At 38.5% G+C, this 26,253-nt stretch overlaps 1 protein-coding gene across 1 annotated transcript in view; it reads left to right on the top strand.

Annotated features, from left to right (window-relative positions):
• LOC124544853 (DNA polymerase interacting tetratricopeptide repeat-containing, protein of 47 kDa) overlaps nt 1-7,953 on the top strand; it is a 77,573-nt gene extending 69,620 nt beyond the window's left edge. The window contains exons 7-8 of the mRNA XM_047123566.1: nt 1,489-1,653; nt 2,697-7,953. Of these exons, the coding sequence (XP_046979522.1) occupies nt 1,489-1,653; nt 2,697-2,760 (229 nt within the window). The 3' untranslated portion in view covers nt 2,761-7,953. The remainder of the gene's footprint in view (nt 1-1,488; nt 1,654-2,696) is intronic.
• Nucleotides 7,954-26,253: the final 18,300 nt, after the last annotated feature.

Genomic DNA, 26,253 nt, shown 5'->3' on the forward strand with positions numbered 1-26,253 from the left:
GAAAGATGGGTTAAAGACAGGTAAACCTCGTAGGTTTAGAGAAAGCTTTTGACACTGTTGACTGGATTTTGAAAGTAGCAGGGATAGTGGGTGAGAGGTGATTTACATCTTGTACAAAAATCAGACTGCAGTTGTAAGAGTTGGAATGACATGAAAAAGAAGCTGTAACTGAGAATGGAGTGAGGCAGGTTTTTTGTGTATCCCAATGTTACTCAGTTATCACATCAAACAAACTGTGAAAGAAACCAAGGAGAAATTTGCAAAAGGAATTGATGTACAGGGTGGAGTTCAATGTACTGGATAGTGTTTTGAAAAGAGGTTATATGATGAACTTCAGCAAAAGTAAAACAAGGATGATGGACTCTAGGGAAATGAAATCAGGTAATGCTGAGTGATTTACATTAGGAAAAGTGATAAAGTTAAGTTATTGGTGTAAAAGTAATAAGTGATTTTTGCTGTTTGGGCAGCAAAATAATTGATGATGGCCAAAACAGAGGGGATATAAAGTGCAGACTAGCAACAGCAAGAAAAGCATTTATGGGAAAGAGGAATTTGTTAACTTGTATTATAAATTTAAGTATTAGAAAGACATTTCTGAAAATATTTGTGTGGAGTGTAGCGTTGTATGGATGTGAAACATGAATGATAAACAGTTCATACAAGAAGAGAATAGTACCTTCTGAAAGGTGATGTCACAGAAGAATGTTTCGGAGTAGATCGAATAACAAATAAGGAGGTACTGAATCAAATTGGAGAAAAGAGAAATTTATGGTACAACTTGACTAAAAGAAGGGATCAGTTGAGAGGACACATCCTGAGGCATCAATGAATTGTAAATTTGGTAGTGGAAGGAAGAGGAAGAGAGAGAGAGAGAGAGAGAGAGAGAGAGAGAGAGAGAGAGAGAGAGAGAGAGAGAGAGTGAGTGAGTAAGTGGAAGGGGGCGAGGGGTAAAACTGTAGAAGAGGACCAAGGCTTGAATATAGCAAACAGCTTCAAATGGATGTAGGTTGTTGTAGTTATGCAGAGATGAAGAGGCTTGCACAGTTTAAACTAGCATGGACAGCTGTATAAACCACTTTTTGGACTGAAGAGCATAACAACAACAGAAACAGTGTGAATTATTAGAAACTCAGAACTTTGGCACCAGAATCTACAGCTGCAAAAGCCGTCTGTATGTTGTTAGAATTTTCTATGCTCTTGCTAACTCTCATATACCTATCCTTAGATAGTAACCCCCAGTTCCAAACCTTCAGATTCTTTTGGAAGATGTTGCACTGATCATAGCCTAGCTACTGTCATTATGTTTGTGTGTCAACACAGTTTCCTTAGAAATTTATATTTTTAATACATAATATATGACAGAACAGCATATAATTTTATGGCTCATTTATGCTAATACATTTATTGAACTATTTCAAATGCCTTGTGCTCTGTTCGTTAAGCTTTGCATGGGATATGTATATTTAGTATGCCATATTAATGTTATAGGTTTGAAGACCAACTGACAACAATATTTGAAACACCTCCCGAATGGGACAAAGAAGGGAAGTACCGACCTGAAAATCTTCGACTGTGGTATGAGGACCGAGAGGAAAAAGTAAAATTTCCTGTAAACAAGGAAAATACACTGGGTGAAACACTTTCAGACAAACGGTAAGTGTGTGCAGCTCAGTGTAATAGGTGCACGATTGCCTATAAATATTTGATGTTAAATATTGTGTTTTTGACACTGTCTTGAAAAGGATAGATTGCTACTCACCATGTAGAGTAGGGGCACATGTGCAGAAAGGCACAACAAAAAGACTATTAAACATGTGAGCTGTAGCCCTAAAGGCCATCTGCCCCCCCTCCCCCCCCCACACACACACACACAAGCACAACTCACACACACATGACCACTGTTTCTGGCCACCAAGGCTACACTCGTCAACAGGAAAACACTATCAGGTCAAAGAGAAAAATTAATAAAAAGACGATGATGTGGGATGCAGGTCAGTGAACAGATGTGTACGAAGAGGGGGGACAGCAGGTGTGCCTGGATTACACAAGGTTAGTCTGTATATAGTGGAATAAGAGGAGAGAAAGGGGGGGTGGGGGGGGTGGTTGATAGGCTGAAGTTCAACAAGTTCGTGTGGCATAGGAACATACAGTAAATAATGTGTGAAAATACAAGAGAGTGAGACAGGAAGAGTGATTAGTTTGAAGGTCTGGATTAGACAAGGTTAGTCTGTATATAGTGGAAAAGAGGAGAGAAAGGGCGGGGGGGGTTGATAGGCTGAAGTTCAACAAGTTCGTGTGGCATAGGAACATACATTAAATAATGTGTGAAAATACAAGAGAGTGAGACAGGAAGAGTGATTAGTTTGAAGGTCTAAGATCAATTATATCAATAGTAGTAATGTGGGACACGAGATGCAGCATAAACAGTTAGCGCAGTCATGTTGCGATGTGTTGTTTGTGGATGAGATGGTTGATACAGTGTGGCTCGTAAGTCAGAGCGTCTGCAGTCTGGAAGGTGAAAGATAAAACACAGAAAAGAAGAGAAAGGAACAGTGGTCGTGTGTGTGAGTTGTGCTTGTGTGAATATATATACATGTTTAGCGTGTATGTTGGGTAGCAATCCATGATTTTCATAATATTGTCATTATTTCATTCTGGATTTTCCATTGTTTAATGTTGTGATTTTATTTTTCTAGAATAATAATTCGCAATGGAACACCAGTCTTTTGTGTTGAAGTTGTCGGAAAGGACAGAAAATAAGTTTCATATGTACGTGTGTGTCAGCACCAAGGCAGTAAGTATGCAAAACAAAAAGAGGAAGGGGGCATATTTTCTCCATGTGCCACCTAATGTGCATTATAGTCTCACAAACCTTGTAGACATTGATTGTGTGTTTATTTGTCTACTAGTTGATTAATGCTAAAAGACCAGTAGAAAATTACTGGAGTATAGCTTTGTGCCAGTGCCAGTATCTGTCTCATCTGCTACTACTACTGATTAACTGCTTTATATTTATACATTGTCAACATTTTAAAAGTTGTGATGATCTTTAAGACACAAATCCTAGTGGCCAGTTGTTAGGACGTAGAAACTTTTTATTTGTTTTAGACTCGTATATGTGTTGGACTAAGTGTTTTGTGATATGTAAAGCCTTTCACTGAGTTATACATGCACACATGTACTGTAAAGAGAGAAAGACTGCTTTCTGTAGATGGAGGGAGAGAAGAAACCAGGTGCCAAATGATAATGTGAAGTACAAATTAATCTTCCGTCAGAAAGAAATCTTAGAACACCAGAAATTAAATGTTAACGACTAATAGGTTGATGGCTGCCCGTAGTAGGGCACAAGTAAATTTAAATTACAAGAAATTGTAAACTATAAAACAGAAATACAGTGTATTATTTCCAGATGGATTGTTCATTTCGGTGGTATTGGGCCACTGTGAAAAATGTTTGTAATGTTTCTGTTTCTGTTATACATACTAGCTCTTAGATCTGATTCTGCTTAAATTTCAAACATACTATTTGCAGAATATGTTGGTATATGGGGGAAAATCCTAGATAGTTAAGATAGCCAAGTAGCAGGTATTATTTATGAAACAATGCCATGAATTAGAATATTTTGTGTTTATTTAATATGTGGATGATCACTGTGTTGAGGATAAGCACATATAAAAAAGTGGGGTTTTTTGTTCAAATTATAAATGTGCGAGAGAGATGCATGTGCATACTGTGTCAAAGAATAAAAGTTTGTAATATTGGCTACAGTCATCACTTTTTTTGCCTCATATAATTTGTCACCATGTCCCATTACAGTTTAATGACCATCTTTCAATCTTATGAGAGCTTCAGACCAAGCTGGCCCGCTTCATTCATATGGTTTTGCAAAATCACTTCCAGTGTGTTCTAGAATGACCAGCTTCCTCTCTATCATCATCTATCAGAGCTAGTGCTCCAACTATGATGGTCTTGATGTTACTGAGACATTACACTCTTAAGCTTCCTTTCTTCTTATGTTTTATTTTACTTTCTGTTCTGTGATGTCTTCAAGCAGCATCTGTTGTAATATTATGTTTCTGCAAATAATAAAGTCCTATGTATGTACATATACATCCCCATTGACTAGATTTCCAAATCCAATTTCTAACAAAATGGAAAACTTGCATCTGTACCAGGATATGAGTGAAACAATAGCCCTTCAGCAAATCTTCTGCTGTTTGACATTCATCAAAATAGAAAGTTAGGGTCCCTGTATCCTATCATTTTTTATCTTAATGTAATTATTGATGTACATTGAGTTTTATGGCAGGTGAAACCATTTGGAAAGAAATTAGCAAAACTGATTGACAGTCTCTGAAGACATATCCTCATGCAGTATCCTCTTTTAGTTCAGTTCTAACTTTTTTAGTTATCTGTTTTCTAGTTATCTGTCTGCAGTATACATGATGAATAACAAGTAAAAAGAAAATATTATTCATCACTGAATACTGCTGGCCCATGTAAAATTTGGAGTTGTTAAGCAGTTCTGGAGTTAATTCTTTTCTCCTCAGCAGTAATCCACTGCTTATGATGTCTGTGGGAAGTATAAAACTGAAAACTGTATACAGCCAATTATGGTATGTGTATAGACAATTTTTAGTATCAATATAAAAGTATATTTACACAAGACGAAAAATTGAATGTGCTATATCATAGCAATGTTGTACTACAAGGAGCATTTTACCATTGGATATGAGAAAAGCACTCGAACAAGCTTCACACTTTGTAAATTATGCTTCTAGAAAAGTGATTAGAAAGAAAAATAAGAATTAACTCTTGAGTGGGCACGACATTTTTTATAATAGGAGCATACGTGTGGTGTACTTTGTACACATGTAAAGAGGAGATGTCTTTATGTTACCAAGGTAAATACATATGGGCAAAATTAGTTTGGTCTTAGTTTAATCAAACAGTGATAAAATAAACTTACATTATATGAGCTGAATCATTGTTTAACTAAATGATAATGAAATAAACTTTCATTATATCACTCAGCTGCCATATACAGGTGTTAATGACCCACTCGACGCAATAAACAGCATAGTTGCATCAGATTCCAGCCAACTGCCTATTCGATTGCTAATCATGTCGTAGACAAGTGCCTCATTGTGGGATTCTGCTGCTAGCTCAGAGTCTGGATAATTTTCTTGCATGGATCATAAATATTTTCTCACCTAGCTCCCTGTTTATTTTATATTACTGCCACTCTTTTGGACATAAGAAGTGCAACTTATCACTATGTTAGCTGAAGCAATAATGAAGGAATATATATCTGCTCTCAATTGTAAAACCAACAGTGGAATGGTGCAAGACAGTGTTATCTGAGGTTTGCACATACAGGTGTGCCCACTCGATGGTTAACGATATTTTTGGACTTTCCACCATTTAAATCCAACTGTGTCATAATAGCATTTTATGTTTGAGTACACCACTTCTGCAACAGTTCTGTCTATTATAAGGTGACTTCTTGACAGAAGCTTGATTTGGTATAATTACTATTTACATAAAACTATTTCTGATAGTCTACATGATTAGCACAGTACCAGTGTCTTATTTTTTCTTGTAAAAAATTGTATACCTTCCTGTGTCAGCTGCAGCAAAATAATCCCAATTATAAAAAAATTTCTCAGTTGTTGCCACTTCTTAAGTGTTGCAGAACACCAAGTGAACAGTTATTTGGGATATTGTTTTGTTATAGATTCATTGGAAAATTACAAGAAAATTTCTGCAAAGATTTTTTAAATATGTTATTTCATAAGTCTTTCAAGTAACATTGGAAATGTGAATCCTTTTAAAAAATCATAAATGCATTTGTAGTTACGAAGACACACTATATTAATCAAGTTAACAGATTTATTGAAAATGAATGTTGAAGCATACAGACAGAAGGAGAGCCAAAATCAGTATTAGGAGATAATGTCTTGGCACTAAAATCTGACATGTTCACTTGATTGCATTATCTGTTTAGCCCTTGTGTTTCACTGAATGAAGAAGTACTTGTTGTCTTGTTGTTGGTAAGGTGATGATTGTACTGCTCTGAAATCCTGATGCTATGAAGAACTATTGTCCAACTATATGGGGTGACTTGTGTGAATAAATATTAAAATACTGTCATTGGAAGTCTTAAGGGTGCCGAACTCAGAACAGTATTAATAAAAGGTTACTGAAATGCAAGATTTTTTGTGCTCAGATTTTGGCATTTTCTTCACGACCAGTAAATTGAAATTAGCATAGGCATAAGCAAGTGACTTAATCTGTCGGGCATAGACTCATATAACAGCACAGATATTTTCACTGCATTTAAAACTGCTGCTCTTTTCCCTGTAACTGTTTGTGTGTGTGTGTGTGTGTGTGTGCGTGCGTGCGTGTGCGTGCGTGCGTGCGTGTGAGTGTGAGAGAGAGAGTGAGTGAGTGATTGAGAAAGAGAGAGAGAGCAGTAACTCTAAATCTTGTAAAATTTTGTATGGCATTGTGTGGGTCTCTGTGCCACCCATGAATTAATTGCTTGTTTGTAATGTGCCCTTGTTTTTGTTTACTGTCTCTGTCCTGTAATTTCCATTATCGTAATGTTTATGAGTGATGTTATTTACAACTGCTTTGTTTGTTGTTGATGACCAATGCTTTGTGCATATGCTGTTGTAGAGCAGGGTGTCTGGTTACCGTTAACAGATTTTCTGACATTCGAACAGTATACTATTATCCATCAGTGATGTTTTAAAAAAGGCTCAATTCCATCAGTATATTTGTGTCAATCATGGTAAATCATTTTCTTATTTTTTTCTGCTATGGATTCTATTACATCAATGTATCCCATATACCCTTATAGTGACATGTAAAATAGTGTGTCATATGCTGTGCTGGAATATGTTAGAGGGGCATTTCTTTTATTAAATGTACTTTTGGATTGATGTTAAATGTTATAAATAATAGAAGAAAAGAAAGTAGTTACTTGGTACTGCAATGGTAGTATGTGTTAGTTTTTATGCTTTTTCTGTCTACATATTACTCCTCTGAAATTAGCATTTGCCATATGTGGAACATTTTAGTGACAGCAATATTTCTTCTAAATATATTTTGGTGTATGTGCATCCTACGAAAAATTATGAGAAAATTAGGCTCATGGCGTGGAGTATTTCGTTTTCTTGTGATTGTGTTTCACATTTACACCAAAATTCACAGTGTCTCCCCATACTCATATTCCTCTTTCTCCTTCTCTTGGTCAGTGTGAAAGAGAAAAACCAGATTCATTCCAGTTTAGAAAGTGATAATTTATTGGCTGCAATACTGATACATTTGCAAAACCTGTCTGTAGTAATATTTTTTCTGACAATAATAGTATATGGTGGGATATAAATTTAATTTCATTTAGTGATTGTACATAAGGCTTGTGATTGCCACATTTCAGTCCGTAAAATAATGGTCTTTCAGCTCCTTTATCTCAGCAGTTGATTGTGTCGAATCACATCTGTGACTGAGGTACAAAATATATTTCCCTAAATGTGCTGCATTTATAGTTTGTTGAGTAGGACTCATATTCAAGCCTGTTTGCAATAAATTAAAAAGTGTGATACTAATTTGTATTCACTCTGCGTTAGTTTGTATTTTACAGTCATGTCGTTTGGCTTTTTTTATATTCTATAATTTCAGAGAAATGCCGTGTAAATTTTTAATTTCTATGACTTGTGTTTTTTATCTCAGCCTTCTCTCAGTTAACAGTGTTACAAATCATTAAATATAGGGCAAAACTTTTCCTGTTGGAATACCATTTATTGAAGCACAGTTACATACTGTAAATTAATCTAATTTTATGACTCATGTTATATTGTGAGATGTCTATTTTTGTTCATTTTACAGAAATTTGTTATTGATGTATTTTGTGTATGTATGACTATTAAAAATGTTCTGTGTTTTGTACTATGACTTTTTGATAACCCTACCACTGGTTTAAAATGCAAGGTTCTGTTTTCATCACAGTCATTGTAGTGTGGAGCTTTCACAATACTATCTTTATGATACACATTTTACATTTGTGCTGTGGACATTGGATCTGATTCACGACTAAATTATTGGCCAATCTGAATGATTTGCAGCTGCAGCAAAGAAGATTAAAATTACAGCAACCATCCATTTTATGAAATGCTTAGATTTATGCATTGGTTATTGTCCAACTTAAAGATAAATACTTCTTGTGCCCAGCTTGATTTATCTAATGTCTTTGCAATCTGATGTGCAGCATTCAGGTGGAGAACCAATATGGGTTATTGTATCATACTGTAAGACACAAACAGCAGCACTGCCACAATGAACCTAAGTTTATTCTTCTTCCACACACAAGTGAACAACAGTTGAAAACATGGAAACAATCTAAGTACTTATATAAACAGTTGGCAGAATATTTGAATAGTAGCATGCCGATGGCCTGGTACTTTAGCACATATCCAAGTATCACAAACAGATACTTTGCAAGTATGACAATATTGTTATCATGTACCAAACTTAAATACAGTATAACCTGCTTTTACATTCCTGGAATCAACGTTTTCCCAAGTTACAACATATTTTATCCCTCCTCTCAAATTACCTATGTCCATAATGTTAATTTGCACCCAATTTTGTGTCAACATATTTGTAATTTTCCTGTAATTTACACATTATGAATCAATGTTTGTGGAGGGAAAAAAAACTGATGTAACTGATAAAATGATACTGGCATGGTGTTGGCCTTCAAGTAGTGCTTACAAACGTTATGCTGTTAAGTTTCTTGATGCCAGGGTGCTCTGTTCAGTATACATGAATCGGTAAAAGTCTGAACAGTTCGTTATCTCCTGCCACTGTCAAGCTCTACTCAGTGTGGTGGCTGATGGGAATAACAAGGTCCATTAGAATAAAGGTATCATGACTAATCACAACTGTTTTCAAACTGTCTTTAGTGCACATGTGAAACTTCATGATCATATTAATATTTTGTGTGTTTCACTGTTTGGCCACTTGTGGTACTAGTTGACACCATTGTATTCTTTGCATTGGACAGATGTTTCTGGCTTAAACAATGAAACACTGCACCAGTCACATATTTTTTCATGCTTGGCAATATGTGTTTGGAGAAATTATTACCAGTGTGAAGTGCAAATGTTTACTTAAGTATTTTTTGTGATTTTTCACACACAAACAGTTCCTGCGTAACAGTACCTTATAACCTCAAAAAGGTGACCACAGCACAAGAGATGCAGAACAACAAATATGCAAACATCACACAAAAGGCTTATGTAAATATTTACACTTGATAATGAGAATAAATTCCAAGCCGGCCGCGGTGGTCTAGCGGTTCTAGGCGCGCAGTCCGGAACCGCACAACTGCTACGGTCGCAGGTTCGAATCCTGCCTCGGGCATGGATGTGTGTGATGTCCTTAGGTTAGTTAGGTTTAAGTAGTTCTAAGTTCTAGGGGACTGATGACCACAGTAGTTAAGTCCCATAGTGCTCAGAGCCATTTGAACCATTTGAACCAATAAATTCCAAGGCATGTTCCCTTTTTAAAAGCAGTTGATTTATCCACTACTGGCTTGCTAGGCCTATCACAGCTTCACCAGAGCCCCGTTAGCCGTCACGTTTCAGGGTTCCCATAGGGCCTTCTCAGCTACCGTAGCGGTCCTGGGGCACACGAAGTCCCCGCTGTACATCGCCCCTAAAGGCAATCCCCTACTTTGTACTTCAAGAAAGGGGATAAAAGGAGATGTGAGAACTACAGAGGAATCACCCTGCTATGCCACTGTGGAAAAATCTATGAAAAGATGCTGGAGAAGAGAATAAGAAGCAGTATTGAAAGTAGACTGCAAGAGGAGCAGTACGGTTTCAGACCGGGAAGATCAACAACGGACCTCATATTTGCGGTAAGGCAACTGCAGGAAAGGCACTATGAGTACGGGAAGGACTTAATCATGGCCTTTTTGGATATTGAGAAGGCGTATGACAGTATCTGTAGGGACAAGCTCTGGGATGTGCTGAACGCAAAAGGGATAGATGAAGAGATAACACGAAAAGTCAGAAAAATGTATGAGGGAAGTGAGAGTTGTGTGAAAGTGGGGAGGGAACGTACTGCATGGTTCAAGCTGGAAAATGGGCTGCGACAGGGAAGTGTACTTTCGCCTTTATTGTTTATTATTGTTATGGATGAAATCCTACAGCAAGTATCAGATGCAATTGGAGATCATAAAATGAAAGCAGTGCTCTTTGCCGATGACCTGATGTTATGGGGAAATTGCGTGAAGGAGGTGCAAGAGCAGTTAGATGCATGGGAGGCAACGGCAGCACAATATGGAATGCATTTCTCTGCAAAGAAAAGTGAAATAATCATCACAACAAGGAAGAAGAATAGGCCAAATGTGGATATAGCTTGTGGAGGGGAAAAACTACAAGTGGTAGAGAACTTCAAGTACCTTGGAAGCGTGATTGAAAGTAAGGGGGGAAATGCAATGGAAATAAATGAAAGGTGCAGAAAAGCAGGGCAGTTCTACAAATGCATTAGGGGGCTTATTTGGAGCAAGGAGGTGCCACAGAAATCCAAGGGAATTATATACCGAACCTACTTTGTCCCCATATTGACATACGGAAGTGAGACATGGGTAATGCACAAAAGCGACAAAAGTAGAATACAGGCTAGTGAAATGAAGTTCCAGAGGAGCAGGTTGGGTGTAACAAGACGAGACAGATTGCGAAATTTGTATGTGAGGGAAAGACTAAAGGAGGAACCAGTACAGGACAGGATAGAAAAATCAAGACTGCAGTGGTATGGACACATGAAGAGAATGGATGAGGGAAGAATTCCAAAGAGGATGTTTGATCTGCAACTGGAGGGGAAGAGGCCCAGAGGAAGACCAAGAGATAGATGGGTGAAGGGAGTAAAGGAATGTGTGATGAGAAGAGGAGAGAACTGGACGAAGGTGGAAGAGGGGGAATTGTGGAAAGACAGAACACGATGGAGAGGCTTGTGTTCCCGACAGACCCAGCCAGTGGCTGGAAACTGTCCAAGATGGTGATGATGAATGAGAATAAATTCTTGAAACGCTTTGTGCCAAGTGTGAGAAAGTATGTAACTGGTGCAGTGTGTCATTATTTAGATAATGAACACCACAGTTACAGGCTTTCCAAAAATGTCAATTATGATGATTAAAATTAAGTCAAACATTTCTACTTCCCAGAGATTACCAATTCCAGTTACATCAGTGGCTGAACATAGTACAAAATTCAGATAACATTTTGATAATAAACGATGCCTTGATGAGTATTTTGATGCCTATTATATACATAATATATAAGCTGTGAAAATGAATCCTATATATAGCTTTCAATCCTTAAAAAGTTACCCACATTTTACATTTTCCCACATCTTACACAATTGAAAAGTGGAAATTGAGGTTCCACTGTATATGTTTTTCCAATGCTATAGAAATCCTGTCCCTCCAGCTTGTGGCGTGTCTTCAGTTCAGTTATTCATTAGTGTCATTTCACTGCTTTTGTGAGTCCATTATCCCAAAACTTCATTTGCTGTTACAGAGATGAGGCACCAACAACATAGGAGAAAAAGTGAAGGGGGGAGGAGAGTGTCACTCATCTTGTAACTCTTTAACTTTTCTGTTAAAATTTAATAACCAGCATCCTCCTGGAAGATATAAGCAAATATACAGAACGTGATGAAAATATATAAATTCTAGTTTGTCTCAGTAAGGCATAACTGGTGGATCAAAATATCTTTCTTGTAGATCAATTGAAATTGAATGTATTGTCTTAAAAATGGGTCTTCACTGATTATCATATGGTCTTTTCTGTGATTCTGTGACTGTGTACAAAAAAATTGTAATGTATTGCCAAACTTTGCAAAAGAAACAGTTTCCAATGTTTACTTACACATATTGTATTATTGAAACAGTGGAAACTCCAGGTAGGAATATCAGCAGTGTAGGAAAAGACAGATTGCTACTTACCATAAAGAAGACACATTAAGTTATAGACAGGCACAAGTAAAAGGGTGAGATGCTTGAGTTTGTATTCATGTGTGCGTGGTGTGTGCTTGCTTGTGTGTGAATGGTGTGTGCCTCTCTTTTACTGATGAAGGCTGTGGCCGAAAGCTTTATGTACATGTCTTTTGATTGTGCCTGTCTGCGACTTAACGTGTCTTCTTTGTGGTCAGTAGCAATCTGCCTTTTCCTGCATTGGATTTTGCTATTGATGAGGTAAAGAAGTCAAGATGTTACATAGAATTTATATTATTAGATATTGCCAAAACATATACGAGGTGCGACAATAAAGTAATGAGACTGATGTGAAAAAAAATGTTGCTTACCGTTTTAGTCAAGTTTAGTGTTGTCTCCTTCAAAGTAGTTCCCTTCTGATTGCACACACTTTTTCCAGCACTTCTGCCATTAATGGCAACATTTCTGGAACTCATCTCCTGTAATATCCTCCAAGACCCTTGTCACAGCTTTTTGGACATCTTGTGTTGTTTGAAAATGGTGTCCCTTGACTGTCATTTTGACTCTTGGAAATAGAAAAAAGTCGCACGGAGCAATATCTGGTGAATAAGGTGGATGTGGTAGCACTGAAATTTGTTTTGAGGTTAAAAATTGCTGTACTGACAAAGCAGTATGGGATGGCGCATTATCGTGATGCAGAATCCAATTATCAGCAATGTTGGCATGGACACGAAGAACTCTTCTCAAATTTCTTTGTAATAATATTGGTTAACTGTTTGTCCAGGAGGCACCCACTTTTTGTGAACAATTCCTTTGGAATCAAAGAAGCACACAAACATGCATTTCACTTTGACTTTGACATGCAAGCTTTTTTTGGCCTGGGCAATCCCTTTGAACACCATTGTGAACTTTGGCATTTTGTCTCTGGATTGTACTGAATAAAACAGCTTTCATCACCAGTGATAACACTGCTCAACAGTTCTGGATTGATTTCCGTTTGCTGTAACAGATCAGCTGCCACATTTTTCTGTGTTTTTCGCTGTTGTGGCATGAGATTTTTGGGGACCATTTTTGCACAAATCTTTCTCATACCAAGATCTTCAGTTATTATTAGATGAACCATTTCTCAATTGATGTTCAGTTCTTCTGCAATCATTTTCATGGATAATCTTCGATCAGATCGTACGAGTTCACACACCCTGGCCAAGTTGACACCCGTCCGTGAGGTTGATGGTTGTCCACTATGGTCTTCATCTTCAACATTTGTTCTGTCTTTCCTAAACATTTTATTCCAACAAAAAGCTTGAGCTCTTGACATAACCTCCTCTCTCTCTCTCTCTCTCTCTCTCTCTCACACACACACACACACACACACACACACACACACACACACCTGTGCACTTACATTGTGCCGGCTGGACACACGCTGCTGAGATTGCAGTCTACCAGATGGACTGAGGTGGGGTTGTGTCGGGTGGGATGGGTTGGAGGGGAAGAGAGATGGAAAGTAGGAGGACAGGGTTGGAGACGAAGTAGCTAGTGGCTTGGAGAGAGGCAGCAGACATACGGGCTCAGGGCTCGGAATGCAGGAGGGAGGGGTGGAAGGTGCAGGAGTTAAGGCATGTGGCACCTGGTTACTGGAGCTTGTGTGGTGTGATGCAGGATGGAGATGATCATGAGGTGTGGTTTTGTGTGCGTGTGTGTGTGTGTGTGTGTGTGTGTGTGTGTGGGTCGGGGGGGGGGGGGGGGTGCAATGAGTTACCATAGATTAAGGCCAGGAGCATTACTTGAGTAAAGGATTTGTTGCAAGGAAAATTCCCATCTATGTAGATCAGAAAAACTACCGCTGGTAGGAAGGATCCAGATGGCATGTTTTGTGAATCTGTCATGGAACTTGAGCATTTTGTGCTCAGCAGCATGTTGTGCAATTGGATGATCACCTTTGTTCTTGGCCACAGTTTGACAATGGCAACACACTCTGGCAGAAAGTTAGCTAAGTTGGTTAATTATCATATCTGTAGCAACAGAGCTGGTATATAAAATGCTGCTTTTGCAGGTGGTCCTGCCTCTGATGGTGTAGGATAAGCCTGTGACAGAACTGGAGTGGGATGTGCCTGATGGGTAAGGATATGATCTCTGTGCCAAGGGTGTGAGAGTGGTATAGGGATGGACCAGGACGTGTTGAGTTGGGTAGGTGACTGAACACCACTTTAGGAGAGGTGGGTAGGATGTCCCTCATTTTGGGCACAATGGGAAATATCAAAGCTCTGGCTAAGAATAAGGTTCATTTGCTCCTATCTGGGATGACGTGGCTGACAAGGGTGGGGCTTGTTTTAGCTGATTTTTTAGGTTGGTGGGAAGACTAGATCTGTATACAAACTAGGCCTGTTGTGTAGTGCCCGTCTGTGAAGGCCTTTGTGATGCTTTCAGTGTGCTGGGCATTGGAATTCTCATCAGTGCAGATACGCTGGTCATAGTTGACCTGGTTGTACGGGAATGATTTTTTGGAGTGTAAGGAATGGCAGGTGTCAACCTGCATATACTGTTGGAAGTTAGTAGATTTAATTTGGATAGAGATGTGGATGAAGCCATCAGAGAGATGGATGTCAACATCCAAGAATGTGGTACATTGGTTTGAGGAGGACAAGCCGAACAGGTGTGAGAGATGATTTTGATGTGGAGGAATGAGGATAGGATGTCTTGGTCCTGAATCCAGAATTATGAAGATACCATCAATAAACCTAAAACAGACAAGGGGTTGGGGGTGCCCATAGCTGTGCTGCGAATTTGTTTACATGCCTTCTCCCCAAAGGAAAAGTGGCTGTATCTGAGGGGTAGTTGGTAAGGTGTATGAGGACTGAGGTAGTGGGTTTGGAGTTGGAAGAACATCAAGAGAGATAGCGTTTGACAGTGGCGAGGCCATGGGCATGAGGTATGTGGGTGTACTGTGGGGTGGCATCAACAGCAGCGAGCAGGGATGGGGTCAGGATGGTGGAGAGTCAATGAAGGAAGTGTGTGGTATCTTTCGATGTGAGAGCCTAGGCTTCAGACAATTGATTTGAAATGTTGGTTGACAAGAGCAGAAATTATTTCAGTTGGAGTAAGATAAGGCTTCCAGGATTGTTGGGTGTGTCGTTTGTGGGAAATGTAAAGAAGGTGATTGTGGAGGGGCTAGGGGATGTTCATTGGTGTGAGGAGGGTGATAGGCTCGAGAGAATTCTAGGATGAGTCTAAGGATTTCAATAAGGACTGGAGGTTATGTTGGACTTACGGGATAGAATCACTATGGCGGAGCTTGTACATGGAGTCAGTTGGCGAAAGGCTTCTTCCTGGCAGTCACTGTGATTCATCACAACAATGGTGTAATTGTTTTCAGTTAGGATGATTAAACTGAGGGCTTTTATCTGTGGAAAGGTTTGTGTTCTTAGGAAGGGTCTTGGGGTAACGCTAAGATGGAGGTAACGAATTCATGGAAGGTGATCAGGAGGCAGTTGGGTGGGATAGGAGGGGTGGGACTTGGTGGGGTGTCAGTATGTACTGGGAGAGGCAAGGTTCAATGTCGGATTAAGGTATGTCCACATGATGCCTCTTTCTTTGTGTACAATCCCAGACACATGGGAATAAAAGCGCTTGCAAAAAAATTTCTGGATATTCTCATGTTCACTCATTGCATAAGTGGCCTGCTATGGATTCTCATCTTTGCTTGGAAGTTTGTGCTGTGTTTATTGTGGTGAAAAGGCAACAGAAAAAGAAAACACAAAGGTGACTGTGGGTAAAACAGGAACAAACAATACAAAGTGACAACAACATTTTGTTTGCGAATTTCACAGGGATATCACATCTAGATGCTAGACTGTCTGCTTGGGAAACAGCAGCAATAAGGGTGACAATAACGTTTCATTAGCTAGTAATCAGCAACCGATAGATCAGACTCAACTATTTATTTCTCATTTCAAAACAAAACATTTTAGTGATTATTCCTAAAACTGCACTAATTAAGGGAGGTTTGAACTGTAAATCATTATGTGAAGGCTAATTAAATTTCAACATCTCATTTATATTTTATAAAAGATTTGTTTATACATCTTTAACGTCACAACATGAATATTTATTTGTTCACAGCTTTCATGTACACTTCTTAAAAATTTGGAGGCTGCTGTTTGCTATTTTCCTACTTGAAAATTATGTTATCTTATTCCTTGCAGTAATATGATCAGAGAAATTTTATCTAATGCTTGATGTTCAGGCATCAAATCCCATATGTTTATTCAAATTATCTTTAGAAGAGGCATTCTATTTGACTTCTCTTTGTTGCAATCATCTATAAATTTCGGTGCTTTCTGTGGAGTCAACATACATTAAGGATGGAGAAACAGAAAATGGCTGGATAGAGGATTTTCTTTTGTGTATGTCTATCAGTGATTCAATGCTTGGGCTATTCGGTAAGTGATCTTCTTTACTTTGAATTACTTGTATAAAATCACATTTTCATTTGTTAGGGGAGAAGAGAACTCACATTGTGGTATATTTGACCCTGAATCTTGAATGTTGTCGCAGACCCAGTTCATTCTACAAGAGCTCATGCCCCAAACGAGTAAGTTTATAGCAGGAATTCTATCTCATTTATTGTGGAGGAAACACTTGGTTTCTGAAGTATTCCCTGACATGTAACAGAGTAATACCGCAGGTGGATGTGAGAGTGACAGTAGATGGGGTTTCTCACTGGAGCAACACATACCCTAAGCTCCATCTTTGTATTTTTTAGCAAGGCAGTACTTAGGTACTTGATCCACTCCACCAACTGTTATGTGTCTATGGTTTCTGTACTTTGTGTTTGGGTTGTAATTTAACCGTTCTAGAAATATACATACATAAAATAAAAACTGATGCAGTTTTCAATTCTCATTGCTTGTTAGATTAATGATGTGAGGGTGAGAAGCAAGACTAGTCCAGTGCTTCCTTATAAATTACATTTTTTATTTATCCCTAGGAGCTCGAACGAAGAGATGACTTGGGGAGCCTACTCTGAATCACGTTATGTAGAGTTGTCCATGAGAAAAAGAATTTCTAGGGTAATCCCACATCATTTAATTGAGTGTCCTTGGGCCATCTTAATTGTAATAGCAAAAGGAAGTCTAACCGAACATTATTATATTTTGAAAGTGAAGGGTACATAGCAAAGCAGTGGTATTTGTTGAATGAGTAATTCTTCACTTGTCACTTTTCCTGTTAGTACAGAAGCTTCTATGATCTTATTTTCAACTGAAGACAATGTGGTAGCATTCAAAGAGTTTCTGTGGGAGAATTGACTGCGTCTTCTATATTCATCACTGTGCCAGTCGATTTACATTCAGTAATTGGACCTGGTGTCATATCTTTAGAGCCATTTTCAGATTCAAGAATGGCTCTTTCACTCAACCATTCAAGACTGGTATTTTTTTTGGCAATATATGGATGAGTGTTGGTGATCAATTCTTGAACCATTGCAAAACAATAAAAAAAATTCCTCTAAAAGAGTAATTTCACCTTTTGAACAACAATAATTGATAGTCATATTGAGAAAAATGACTGTCACTGGCAGCTGTCTGTTTCTCCACTGGTTTACACTATGTGACTCCAGAGATGACATTAAATGTGTGACATGATCTTTGGCCCCAAAACACAATGACAAAATTATTGGCTCACTGCAGCGTTCATTCTCACAAACTGGTTGACACGTTGGATAACACAGATAAGAGAAAGGGTAACACTTCATAGTTTTTAAGTGTTCTAAGTGAACTATAGGAAAGAAATACAAGGAGGTCATTTTTGAACATTATTTTTCTCACCACTGCCCTATGGGGTGGTAGTAGTATATTAGCTCCACAGTATTTTTATACAAATAATGAAAATACAAAATTTGTTTGAAATTGCTCCAGAAGTTCCCAAGTTATGCTTCTATGCCATCTCCTATTCACCCCCACAACTATTGGAAGTATTTGGTTTTTTATCCCCACATTGCTTCTTTCCAAATAGTAAATGCTACATGCACCAAGCTTGGATGAAATTGGTCCAGTGATTTAGGAGGAGACGTGGAATGTATGTATGTATGTACTTACAATTGATTTCTACAATTATATAGATTGTTCTGCTAAGAAATTATTCTGTGTAGTAGAAGAAATAGAAATAAAAAGTAAACATTAAAATCGCAATTTATTTAAATTGTGCTGGTTGTAGATGGATGGTCCCAGTAGAAGAGTTAAAATAATTTTCATTTGGGGTATTACTGTACTTTTCTTTTTTGTCAAGTACAATCACTGAAGTTCTGACATGGTGCCAGAATTCTGAAGTAGAATGAGTTGGCATCTAGTAAGTCCTATAGGATCTGCTGAAATCATACTTTGTTACTGTTGCCAACAACTTACAGAAAATATTTTTCAAATAATGGATATATTTCTGTACCAAAGAAAATTGTTATTCCTAGTATGAATTCTGTGAACAAAACTATATGTTTATAAGAGAGAGAGAGAGTCTGTTTATGGTACATTTAACTGCTGAATAAATATGCTGAGAAGCAGTAGTTAGTGTACACAATTTCCCTAAGAAAATTCAACACGGCATTTTTAAATCCATACCATAAATAAATTGTATTACACTCTTTTTGGACTATGGAAATTTTAACGTAGGTTGATGTATATCCCCAAATATTATAACATAATTATGATATAATAGAATGAAAGTATGCAAAGTTTGTCAGCTTTCTTAGTTTTGCATCAGTTTTCTTTATTTTTTATGCTATACGTGATTGACAGTATCCCATGGCAGGTTATTATTTGTTTGGTTGTTCGAGCCGGTCTGTGATATTGTACAAAATCCATCCCCATCTTAATTGGCCCATAGTGCCAATAGTAACAATGTCTATGCCTAGAAATTGTAGGGATAGCAGAGGGATTTACCACTGACATATGCAAACCCCCCCACAATGGGTCAAGAGGCATATTGGCATGAGGAGGGGTGGAGTACTCAGATGGGCCTCCTGGTGGGTCCAGTGGCTTCTTGACATTTGAAAGGACAATGTGCTCAGCTGTGCATTGGGCTCAGCCTACCCCTGTCTCAGAGAATGCCACAAGTTGAGAATAAAGGATGGCACTGATTGCACCTACATTGGCATCTGTGTATGAGTTATAGCTGTTCAAGAAAATGGATGAAGGTGGTATCTGTGTGTGCAGTGAGGCAAGAGAAGGTACTGTGATCTATGCCAAACAGCTGGGTAAGGTATGCATGCTTGTTTGTGACTGGTAGCCTGAGCTGGCACTGGTGAGACATTAGATGTGGCAGCAGCTGACTGCAATGTTGTACAAGCTGTTCCTCACTGGCTGTGGCATCAAACAGTAGTCACATGCTGTGATCAACAAAAACACCTTGAGTCCACACTGGGGTCTGCCAAAAGATGCAAGCTCAGACCAGAGAGCCTACACTGTAATATGGTTTTACACTGTGGCTCTATTCACACTTATAGGCACAAAAGAATGAAGATGGTATGTGGTGCATCCGTGCAATATTTTGCCTAGGCTACTGCCATTGACCATTGTGAACCATCATGTAGCCTGGAAGCTGGTGAGTGCATCCTCGCATGGAGTTATTAGAAAATGTTTCCTCATCTGTGACTTGAATGTCTTGTCCAGTTGCTCTGCCTCTGACTATGATACTGTGTGAAAGGGGCCTAGGTACTTAATGCTAGGGTGGAGGAAACTGCATTTGTCCAGCTGGCAGTGCAGATCACTTGATTTCAATCTCTTGAATAGGGCTTGCAGATTTATTAGGTGTTACTCCTGTTGTGTCAGTGATGACCAGGTAGTTTGCACACTGAGGCATGCCCTAGATGAGCAGCTGTAAATATTGTTGAAATATGGTGTGTATGCTAACTGCACTAATGGAAACCAGTTATACTGATATCATCCAATTGGGGAGTTACGCACCAATGCCTCCATTGATTTTATGGCTGCTAAATAAATTTTAGAGAGAAATCGATCCCCTGTGAATGTAACCAAAAGTTGTTCTGCACATGGAATGTGTAAACATCTATATTAGATTGACTGTTAATGATTGCCTTGAAATTGCCACAGATACATAGGGAACAATTTGGTTTTCTTAATGATGACCATTAGGGTCATTCATTGACTAGTGGAAATGGGCAAGATAAGCCTGACGCCTTCCAAATGTTTAAGCTAGTTTTTAACTACATCACGCATTGTGAATGGTATCAGGTGAGCACAACAACAATGGGATTTTGCTCCTGACTTAATGGATATGAATGCTACGAAATCCATAACACAACTGAGTATGGCAGCAAAAGCTTCCTTAAATTCCTCACACAAGTGACTTAAATCTCTGAATGGTACACAGACTGACATTAGATTGATCTGCTCATTTAGGCAAAAACCAAACAAGGAAAATGCATCCGATCCAAATACTTTAGTAGCCAGATGTGGAATAACTACCAAAAATGTTATATGTCTAATTACATTTTTATCCTTAGGTGGTAATGTTAGCTGGCCTTTTAATGGAATATTTTCATGCTGTAGTTCACTACTTATCACTGACTTGAATAGCAGTGATAAACCTAGGCGATGAAATGTCTCTAAGTTGATTGGAGATTCAGCAGCACCAATATTATCCTGAAGCTCCACATTGGTGTTGTTGATGACTAAGGTAATTATTAACATATTCAAAGTTCCATTAGTTGTCATGGATACTGGTGTGATAGTGTTAATATGAGCACCAGACTACACCCAAATTTTTTGATGGCCAATTCAGACATTAGCTACATGCCCTTTTCTCTTTCTGGAATGACATAGTGCGTCACCATGTAGGGATTGATGCCTGCAATGACAATCCAGACGTGATTTCCAGCTCTAAGCTACTGTGTTTGGTTGACAGAAACTATGTGAAAGGCAGCTTTTATCTGATATAGGTTGGATGAGATTGACGTCCTACTCTTAAGCTCAGTTTCCTGAGCATTTACCATTGAGCGACAGCACTGCTTTCTACCTACTTCATTGCCTGTTGTGGCTATGCTGGCTAGCGGTGGTGTCAGAAGATGATAGCTTAATGTCGTCATATGGTAACCAGTTACATTGCTGATGTACTGCCATTTGTGTTAACTTTAATTTATCAGCAGATGGTTGCTGTTCTAAGAATGCAATTTCAAATACTTAGGAAGTTTTAAAAATATCAGTGAGGGTTGGGCCTGATGATCCCAATGCCTTGGATCCAAATCTCCTAATTAGTGATTTGGCTTTGCAAGGAAAGTTCCATTGTCACTAGAGGCCTCGCAGATCTGTGATCCATGCTACATAATACTGACAAAACTTTTTACACATTAATCAAATATGAGTCTTGCAGCTACAACTTGAGTTTGTTGTAGAAATGATAGGTCAGCAAATCACATGATTCTTCAAATGGACTGACAGTCACAACTTAACGAACCACATAGTATAACTTTCTGTCTGAAGGCAATGACAAAGCACTTTGACATTTGGGATCTGAAATATTACTTGCCTTGTAATGGAGAAGAAAACGGTGCAGATAGGTACCTCGCATTTTGTTTGCATCTTCAAACCAGTTTACCTGCTGTGTCCACAAGTCCATAAATTGTTCATACAACATTTTCATATATCTGTTGCACTCTGAGTAAGGTCCTCATTACCAATTTAGTAGCACAGTAGAACATACATTTAAAAGTTGGCATTCACAAGTGTAAGTAGCAGAGCTGTGAATACCCTGAACCTAAATACTGACCAGAGTATCATATGGTAAACTGGTAAGAGAAGCCGAAGTCATCATATGCCAGACAGAGTTCCGATAGTAAACAACAAGAAAGACCAAGACAACAGCTGAGTCAATGTAACAGGCCTGATGTGGCTCATAACAATTACCTTCACACACAGCATACTTACTGTGCAAACATTATTGAAAGTGTAAGTAATGCTGCTTATTGATTATTCAGCCTTGTGCTAAGAACTCATGGTGCACTATGTCATTACAATGGAAGAACACAGAGAGCATAACATTCATATTTGACCATTCTTGTTGAACTTTATTCAGTCTTGACAATTCAGAATGCTTCCATGTGGATTACTCAGCCTTAGTTTCAACATTATGTCCATAAACTCATGTTTCATCATCTGTTACGACGTGTTTCTGAAGTTCTGCTTTGTTGTTGACTTCAACTTTGACTCCTGAGCAACTTGCATTTGCCGCAATTTTTGCTCAAAATTCAACAGTTTTGGAACCAATTTTGGCCCCACACATTTCGTACCCAAAACAAGCAAAAAATTTTGTGGTATGTGCCAGTTGATAAGCTAACATCATCAACAACTTCTCTGAAATGTGGTGATTCAGCAATAGTTCATAATCTTTTCTTTCACTTTGTTGATAATTGCATTAGATGATGACGTGCTGGGGCATCCAGGGTGCTCATTGTCTTCAGTGTTTCAACAACCTTCTTCAGAACTTGTTGTTGCTGTGGTCTTTAGTCCAGAGACTGGTTTGGCCCTGCTACTCTATACTGGATGAGCCCCTTCATTTCTGACTAACTATGGCAACCTACATCCTTCTGCCTTCTGAATCTACTTACTCTATTCATCTCTTGGTCTCCCTCTATGATTTTTACCCCCATACTTCCCTCCAATACTAAACTGGTGATACCTTGATGTCTCAGGATGTGCCCTATCAATCAATCCCTTCTTTTGGTAAGTTGTGCCACAAATTTCTTGTCTCCCCAATTCTATTCAGTACCTCCCCATTAGTTACGTTGATTGACCCATCTAATCTTCAACAGTCTTCTGTAGCACTACATTTCAAAAGCTTCAATTCTCTTTTTATCAAACTACTTATCGTCCATGTTTCACTTTCATACATGGCTACACTCCAGACACATACCTTCAGAAAAGACTCCTTAACACTTAAATCTATGTCCAATGTCAACAAATTCCTCTTCTTCAGAAATGCTTTCCTTCCCATAGCCAGCTGACATTTTATATCCTCTCTACTTTGACCAGCATCAGTTATTCGCTCCCCCAAATAGCAAAACTCATCTACTACTCTATGTGTCACATTTTCTAATCTAATTCTGTCAGAATCACCTGATTTAATTTCCTACATTCCATTATCCTTGTTTTGCTTTCACAGATGTTCATCGTATATCATTCTTTCAAGACATTGTCCATTCCATTCAACTGATCTTCCAAGTCCTTTGCTGTCTCTGACAGAATTACGATGTCATTGGCAAACCTCAAAGTTTTCATTTCTTCTCCCTGAACTTTAATTCCTCCTCAAAATTTTTGTTTGGTTTCCTTTACTACTTGCTCCATGTACAGATTGAATAACATTGGAAATAGGCTACAAACATGTCTCATTGCCATGTTGATCATTGCTTCCTTTTCATGTCACTCAGCTTTTATAACTGCCATCTGATTTCTGTAAAAGTTGCAAATAGTTTTTCACTTCCTGTATTTTACCCCTGATACCTTCAGAATTTCAAGGGAGTATTCCAGTCAACATTTTCAAAAGCTTTCTCTATGGCTACAAATGCTATAAATCTAGGCTTGGCTTTCTTTAACCTATCTTCTATGGTAAGTCATAGGGTCATTATTGCCGTGCGTGTTCCCACATTTCTTCGGAATCCAAACTGATCTTTCCCAATGTCTGTTTCTACCAGCTTTCCCATTCTTCTGTAAAGAATTTGTGTTAGTATTTTGCAATCATGACTTATGAAACTGATAGTTTGGTAATTTTCAGCAGCTGCTTTCTTTGGAATTGGAATTACTACATTCTACTTGAAGTCTGAGGTATTATGCCTGTCTCATAAATCTTGCACACCAGATGGAAGAGTTTCTTCTGTCTAATTCTTCTCGTGGTACAATATCTGCCATCTCATCTTCATCTACATATGCTTCCCCTTGCATATTATTGCCTTCAAGATCACCTCCTTCGTACAGACCCTATATATATTCCTTCCACCTTTCAGCTTTCCTTTCTGTGCTTAGGGCTAGTTTATGATCTGAGCTCTTGATATTCATACAGCTGTTTCTCTTTTCCCCAAAGGCCTGTTTAATTTTGCTGTATGCAGTGTCTGTCTTTCACCTAGTGAAATATGCTTCTAAATCTTTACATTTGTCCTCTAGCTATTTCTGCTTAGCTATTTTGCACTTTATTGCAATCTCATCTTTTAAACATTTGTATTTCCTTTCACCTGTCTTATTTGCTCCATTTTTAAATTTTCTTCTTTCATCAATTAAATTCAATGTATCTTGTGTTATCCAAGGATTTCCATTAGGCCCTGTCTGTTTACCTATTTGATCCTCTGCTGCTTTCACTATTTCATCTCTTAAAGTTATCGATTCATCTTCTACTGTATTCTTTTCCCCTGTTCTAGTCAACGGTTACTCAATCCTACCTCAGAAACTCTCAACAACTTCTGGTTCTTTCAACTTATTCGGGCCCCATCTCCTTAATTTCATACCTTTTTGCAATTTCATCAGTTGTAATCTACAGTTCATATCAATAAATTGTGTCAGAGTACACATCTGCACCTAGAAATATCTTATAATTTAACATCTGGTTCATAAATCTCTGTCTATCCATTATGTAATCAGTCTGAAATCTTCTGGTGTCTCCAGTTCTCTTCCACATATATAACCTTCCTTCTTTTATGATTCTTAGATCAGGTGTTAGCAATGATTAAATTAAGCACTGAGCAAAATTCTACTAGGTGATTTCTTCTTTCATTCCTTTCCCCCAATCCATATTCACGTACTGATTTTCCTTCTCTTCCTTTTCCTACAATCAAATTCCAGTCCCCCATCACAATTAAATTTTTGTCTCCATTAACTATACGAATAATTTCTTTCGTCTCATCATACATTTCTTCACTCTCTTCATCATTTGTGGATTTAGTTGGTACAACCTTGTACTACTGTGATAGGTGTGGACTTTGTGCATATCTTGGCTATGATAATGCATTCTCAGTAGCTTACACACATTTCTATTTTCTCATTCGTTATTAAACCTTCTCTTGCTTTACCCCTATTTGATTTTGTATTTATAACCCAATATTCAACTGACCAGAAGTCCTGTTCCTCCTGCCACCGAACTTCACTAACACCCACTATATTTAAATTTAAACTGTCTGTTTCCCTTTTTAAAATTTCTAACCTACCTGCCTGATTAAGGAATTATTGGGTAGTCCACACTCTGACCCATAGAATGTCAGTTTTGTTTCTCCTGATGACATCCTGCTGAGTAATTCCTGCCTGGAGACCTGAATAGGGGACTGTTTTAGCTCCAGAATATTTTATCCAAGAGGATGCCATGATTTAACCATACAATAGAGCTGCATGCCCTCAGGAAAAATTACAACAATAGTCTCCCCTTGCTTTCAGCTGTTCACAGTACCAGCACTGCAAGGCCATTTTGGCTCCTGTTACAAAGCCAGATCAGTCAACCATCCAGACTGTTACCCCTGCAACTACTGAAAAGGCTGCTGTTCCTCTTCAGGAATGACAAGTTTGTCTGGCATCTCAACAGATAACATTCCATTGTGATTGCACATATGGTACAGCTGTCTGTATCACTGAGGTAAAAAAGCCTCTCCACCAATGGCGAGGTCATGGTTCACGGAGTTGTCAGCAGCCCTTGTTTTATGCGTATAAGATTCACAAAAAGCAGTACTTAACATTTATAAATCTGTGGTCCACTTTATTGTGTCTTACAGCAACACTTATACAAAATAATCACTAATAAATTCAACCACATGTAAACTTTTTGACAGCTGGCAACAAATGATACATCTTATATGACTAAAGGAGACTGCTCACTGAATAGCAGGCGTTGCGGCAGTAGTAACACCAGTTACCATCAGATCACTGCAGTTAAACTCTGTCAGGCTGGGCTAGCACTTGGATGGGTGACCATCTGGTCTGCCAAGCACTGTTGGCAAGCAGGATGCACTCGGCCATGGTGAGGCAAACTGAGGAACTGCTTGATTGACAAGTAGCTGCTCCGGTCTCGTAAACTGACATACAGCCGGGAGAGTGGTGTGCTGACCACATGCCACTCCATATCAGTGTCTGGTGATGCCTTTGGGCTGAGGATGACACGGAGGCCAGTTGGTACCATTGTTGACAGGCATATACAAAAGGGAAAGAAAACTTACTAGCTTTCAGAAAAATCCTTTGTTGAGCTACACACTGTACAGACATGTT

This window comes from Schistocerca americana, chromosome 8 (genome assembly GCF_021461395.2).
Source record: "Schistocerca americana isolate TAMUIC-IGC-003095 chromosome 8, iqSchAmer2.1, whole genome shotgun sequence".
NCBI lineage: Eukaryota > Metazoa > Arthropoda > Insecta > Orthoptera > Acrididae > Schistocerca > Schistocerca americana.